The following is a 6,044-nucleotide window of genomic DNA, read 5'->3' as shown; positions in this document are numbered from 1 at the left end:
ATGGGAAAAGGAAAGAACAATGATGCCAGAGATTTAAAAAAAAAAGAAAATGACAAGATTCAACTGAAAAGAAATATAGGTTATTTCAATGGGGTAAGTTTTATTATAGGATCAATTGTTGGAGCAGGGATCTTTGTGTCTCCCACAGGAGTGTTAAAGCATTCCTTACTCAATGTTGGCATCGCACTAACCATCTGGACTGCATCTGGAGTGGTTTCTCTCATGGGTTCACTCTGCTATGCGGAGTTGGGAACTGCTCTGCCCTTTTCCGGAGGAGAATACAACCATATTAAAAGAGGCCTTGGATCCCTACCTGCTTTTGTCTTTATCTGGACATCTACGTTTGCCAAGCCAGCATCAAATGCAGCTCGAGCCCTGCTGTTTGCTGAATACGCCACCCAGCCCTTCTATGGCATTTGCCCTGCACCAGAAGTGCTGAAGAAATGCTTGGCCTTGGCTGTTCTCTGGTCTTTGGGGATTTTGAATGGCCGCAGTGTCAAGATGACTGCCTGGGTGCAGACAGTTTTCACTCTGCTGAAGATGGTAGCCTTGTCTGTAATCGCTGTTGGTGGCATAGTTCTTCTTGTTGGTGGGAGAAAGGACAGACTGGCCAGGTTTGAGGAAGCGTTCAGCTCAGAGATCCCCAGTGCGTCGCAGGTTGCTGAAGCCTTCTTCCAAGGACTTTATGCATATGGTGGTTGGTGGTCCCTCAATTATATGGCAGGTATGTCACTCCTTCAGATTTTGTTCTGCAGTTGCCCTTCTTATGTTCCTCCACTCATCTTGGTAGAACATAGCTCTCCTAAAAGACCATAGGATCTCTCATGTTTTACACGAGTCCTGTTTGTTGGTAAAAGAGGTGTAATTCCTCTCTGGGGAGGTTTGGTGCTTCTTGTGCACTTTTCAGAATCAGACTGGCATTTCTAAAGTAGTACTGGAGGAATCAGAATGGTTAATTCAAAATCTCATGTATAAACAGATTTTTTTTCATGCCTTAAAAAGTTGCATTTGGTTTTTGTCAGTACATTTTTAGAAAAAGATTAAGTTATCCATGTCAGACTATGTGCATAGTAAGGACCCAATCAAAAAAGATAATTGATAAATTTGTATTTAAATATCTGTGCCATCTCTCAGGTGATGCAGCTGGTGTGTACATGGACAAATTTGTTCTGAATTGTGTTAAAATACAGTAATTTTACAGGATAGATAGGATGGTCAGTAGTCACTTCCTTAGGAAGATAGTTGTGCACAGAAGGTGAAGAAGCAGCTAAGAGAAGTGAGATACATCTTTTTATATAACTTTTGCTCAATTTTAAACATTCAAAACCTTTTTGAATATCCATTCATTTTTCCTATTCTGTTTCTGATGACACGTGGCAGTATCAATAGAGTATTTTTCATGAAAGCTGTAGAGACAATGTTCATATTAGTTACGTTCGTCATTAGTTAAATGAATAGTGTTTTAGATTTATGGAATCGAGTTGTAAGCAAATGGATATTGCTTTTATATCTTTACCTCTGTTTATCCATTGACCTCCGTTGACCACATGTAAAACATTAAATAAACTGAATGAAACACATGACACAAAGTTCAGTGGTGAGAACAATGTGAAAATTGGGTTAATGTTAAAAAAAAATCACCCATGCTGTTACAATTCAGCTATTCCACTGGTAACTATATACTGCAATAAAGAAAAGTGATGGAAATGAGCTAAGTATAATTTTAAAATCTTAGGATTTCTTTAAAGGCAAACATTTAGCTTTATAAGCCTGACAAAATACAAAATTAATGGTAAAATAGTAATATTTTCTGATCAGCTAGCAGTAGCAGTAGCTACCATTCACTGGGCAGCACAGCTGTTAAGCCAGATGCAACCAATGCAATAGTCCTCTTCTGAACTGAATTTCCAATTCTTCAAGAGTAGCTTCATTTGTGTGAGCTTCAGCTAACACTTCAGGTGCCAGCTGGACAGCAGAACTGCAATGAATAGCAAAAAAAATGGAATGACAAATTTAAGTTTGCAGTTGTAGTGATTTTCCTCTTCTGGGCTCAAAATTACCAAGTGCATTTCTTATATTTGAAATAAATCCCAAAGTCTTTGATAACCCGTATCTGAATGTCACTGTTGTGCTCATTCAGTCCCTCTGGCGCTGTGCACTACAGGCAATGCTGTGGCAGGCTCAAAGATGATGTTCTGGACAGAAGACAAATTATACTTGAGGGAGGAAAAGGATTTGCGTGTCCTAAAAAGAGCACATTTCACTTTTCACTTCTTCCCCCATGTGAGTTACTGCTTGGTAATACTCAGGAAAACCTTTTTTAATACTGAGGAAAATGGAGGGGGAGAAGGAATGAGAGGGAAGAGATGAAGGAGTGAAAGAGATGGAAAGATTCTTTTTGACTCAGACAAGGATAAATTATTAGGGCTCTGAAAACCAGCTCCATCTTTTACTGCAGCTATCACATGATCAGGAATGTGTGCCAGTGCCTCAGTTGCTCAGCTGCAAAGTTTGTAGTTTTTGTCTGCTAGCCTTGCCTTGGGAAAGATAATTAACAGCAGAATCCAGCTGGGATTGCCCCCCTTTTAAAGCCACTGCATTACTGCTCTTTTGTCAGTACCTTTAGTCTCTTCTGACTATGTTTTCTGTATTTCTTGGTATAAGAGTGAAGACAAAGGTTTTGTGCAGGAATAGGAAAATACTCAGAAAGTTTCAGGTCAAGTCTAGTGAGGTGATGTAAGAATAATTAAGCTGACTGTAAAGTCTGATGTTCAGGCTTGTGATTTAAAAGTATGTCTAGTTGAAAAGTTCTTACTAAACAAATTTTCTAATATACGTCAAGTATTTGTTAAATAAAAGAAAAGTTATCACAAAATGGTTTGGACTGGAAAGGATCTTAAAGATTTAGTTCCAACCCCCCTGCATGGGCAGGGACACCTCCCACTAGACCAGGTTGCTCAGGGCCCCATCCAGCCTGGCCTTGAACACTTCCAGGGATGGAGCATCAAACTTCTGTGGGCAACCTGTGCCAGTGTCTCACCACCCTCATAGTGAAGAATTTCCTCTAGTATCTAATCTAATTACCAGCCCTCTTGTAACTTTTTATCAGTCTATCAGGCCTCTATCTGTCCCTTCTCTCAAGATAGTAAAAATATCTATGTAAGAAAAAAGATATTTGAAACATGAAAAGTATTTTGTTTAGACTTCTTTGATGATAAATTATTTGAGAAAAACTGTAGGATCTTGCAAGCCATGTAGCTTAGGACCCATGATTAGGGGTTGGGGCAGGACTTTGGTGACAGTTTTGACAAGCTCTGTGCAGATTTGCTACTGAAACACACTTACAGAAGTTTCATTGATTGCTTTATTAGTTTTTATAAATTATATTTTTCAGAAGAGATGAAAAACCCTAGCAGAAATATCCCCTTGACCGTGATGACTGCTGTTCCTGCAGTAATTGTTTTTTATTTACTAGTGAACATCTCATATCTGACTGTCCTCACACCAAAGGAAATAGTCTCTTCAGGTATGCATTTGGTTTTTTTTCATTTTAAAGTGAAAAAAGTGGGGTCCATTAGTGTACACATCTGATGTCAACTTACTGTTCATCTAACTTTACAGTCAGGAAGTTTGGGTTTCATTCTAAGTTTTAACAGAGTATTCTTGTTTAATTTTACTGTATGGCACAAACTGGAGTGAATGCAGACAGATATTACTAGATCTTGAAAATGTTGGCTTATACCTGCACTGCCTAAAAAGAAATCAGAAGTATATTAAAACCTGGAAAATTGTGTGAAGATCAGGTCTCTGTTGCATATAGAGAAGACCCATATTTTCCTGTAGATTTTAATAATCTCTCCTTCCTCCCCAACCTCATGGTGTCTCAGGCTAAAGCCATTACTATTTTTTGTAGAAAAATCTGTGGACACAAAAGTGCAGCCATTTTCTGTGTCTGTGTGTTATTCATGATAAATATGTGATTCCTTAGAAGAGCCTATACATAGGTCAAATTTATGTAAAGCCTCTCTCAGATCCTGCATCAATAAGCTGTCCAGGAAAAGGTCCAACAGGAGCTGTATTTCTCCTTGATTGCACATACAGCACCTTTTAAATTCCACTCTAATGGGACTGAGTTGTCAGACTTTGCTTCCAGGAGTGACAGAAAACATACAGCATCTGGATGGAACAATCTTCATGTATTTATTTAATTATTTTCTGTGAAAACAGCAAATAACATAAATGGGAGCCCGTGTAGCCGTCACTCATCAACCTCGAGTTGCTCAGCCATTACCAGGCTATCTGCTGGGAGAGATGCATACAGCTGCAGATCCAGCCAACAATGAAAGGGACAGTGGATACTGGACTATCCATGAATAGCAGCTGCCCAGCTGGCACAAGCAGCTCCAAACATACCAGCAGAGCTGTGCTTATCTGTGTCAGCTGAGGAGAAAGCCTTGAAATTATAGCTCTTTTTGCTATGCATTGCTATGCATTGCTGCAGTTCTTGTTAGTTCACTACATTTTTGGGGGGTTGTTTTCCCCTACTCTAATAACCTCCAACACAGTACAGATCACTGCGAGAAATATTCCTTGTGACAGCTGGTTATAGACCCAGTCAGTATTAGTCCTTGCCACAGTCCAGGCTGTAGCTAATTTCCAAGAAATATTGGATATCTCTTATTCAGAAATAATCTTTCCTGTTTCTAGCTAAAGAAAAAACTCATTAATAATAACACACTCACTGACCTGCCTCTGCATGTACATGCTCTCATGTTGGCAGTTTCTTCGTAACAGTAGATCATGTCACCATGGTGGTCACACTGGGAACTAATATGTTCATTTTCTTCCCTGCATGGCCCTGCCTGTGTGAGTTCACATGTGATTCATGGTGGTGAGATGCGGCTTGTTCCTGCTGGGCAGTCCGTTACCCTGGGATGGGTCCCAGCAGGTTTACCAGGCATGCTCTGGCAGGCAGCACTTCTTGCTGTCACCCCCCCTGGAAATTTTTAACTCCTGAATTAAGTACTTCTAGGATTAGATTATTCATGTTTTTGACTACTGCAACAAAAAACCAGACATTGCTGGTAAATAATGGGTATTTAATATTTTTTAAGTTTAATTTCTGTTGAGTCTGTCAGTAATTCAGACGATACCTACACTACAGTAATGCTTTGCTTTCTTGCAGTTGCTGTGGCAGTCACTTGGGCTGATCGAGTGATCCCCTCTGTTGCCTGGATCATTCCTCTCTCTGTTGCTGTCTCAATATTTGGTGCCCTCAACAGCAGCATGTTCACACTTGGTCGATTAAGCTATGCTGGAAGCCAGTCAGGACATTTACCTGTTTTAATATCCATGCTTAATGTCCACTCCTGTACTCCAGCACCAGCCATGATTTTTTCAACCATCATTGCATCAATTTTTATAATCCCCTCTGACCTTCTTATGTTAACAAATTACTTTGGATTTTCTGCCTGGCTTATGATTGGAATGACTTGTACAAGCCTGATTGTACTTCGATACCGGGAACCTCACCTGCATCGACCATACAAGGTAAATGGAAATAAGTTCTAAAATAATTTTACAGATTTTTTTTTTTTTTTAGTAGCATGCAAAAGTTACAGAACAAAAGCAAGACAAAAGTGGCTAGAGACTACAAAAATAAATTATGGTTGTAATGTAGAGCCTTATGCAACCACTTGACTTCACACCGTAGAAGGAAAAGAAAAAATTTCAGATGGCCTCTGCCACAAAGAGCTTGCCCTTGAAAACAAGGGATGGATATATGCAAAACGGGTGAGATGTGCAAACAATGTGAAATGGGAAACCATAGCAGTGTGGAGCAGTAACCAGAGTAGTGTGGGATCCAAAGTGGCCATTCATGGTTAATTAAACTTTGATCTATTCTGATCTTTCTTGACACAGCCACAGACACTAAGGATAAATTTAATTTAATCTCAATCTAGCTGTCAGAAACATGGGTTAGAGTTGTATGCTTATTGTCAAGGCTTCTTGTAGGCATCCAATCCTGAGTTTCTTCTAGGTGC

General features: G+C 39.6%; 1 protein-coding gene across 1 annotated transcript in view; it reads left to right on the top strand.

Moving 5' to 3' along the window:
* Positions 1–6,044, top strand: part of SLC7A13 (solute carrier family 7 (anionic amino acid transporter), member 13) — a 6,712-nt gene continuing 668 nt past the window's right edge. Inside the window, exons 1-3 of the mRNA XM_010006408.1 lie at positions 1–724; positions 3,395–3,526; positions 5,186–5,550. Of these exons, the coding sequence (XP_010004710.1) occupies positions 1–724; positions 3,395–3,526; positions 5,186–5,550 (1,221 nt within the window). The remainder of the gene's footprint in view (positions 725–3,394; positions 3,527–5,185; positions 5,551–6,044) is intronic.

Source organism: Chaetura pelagica, unplaced genomic scaffold (genome assembly GCF_000747805.2).
Source record: "Chaetura pelagica isolate M959 unplaced genomic scaffold, ChaPel_1.0 scaffold76, whole genome shotgun sequence".
NCBI classification, from domain to species: Eukaryota; Metazoa; Chordata; class Aves; order Apodiformes; family Apodidae; genus Chaetura; species Chaetura pelagica.
This window is presented reverse-complemented; position numbering and strand designations above follow the sequence as displayed.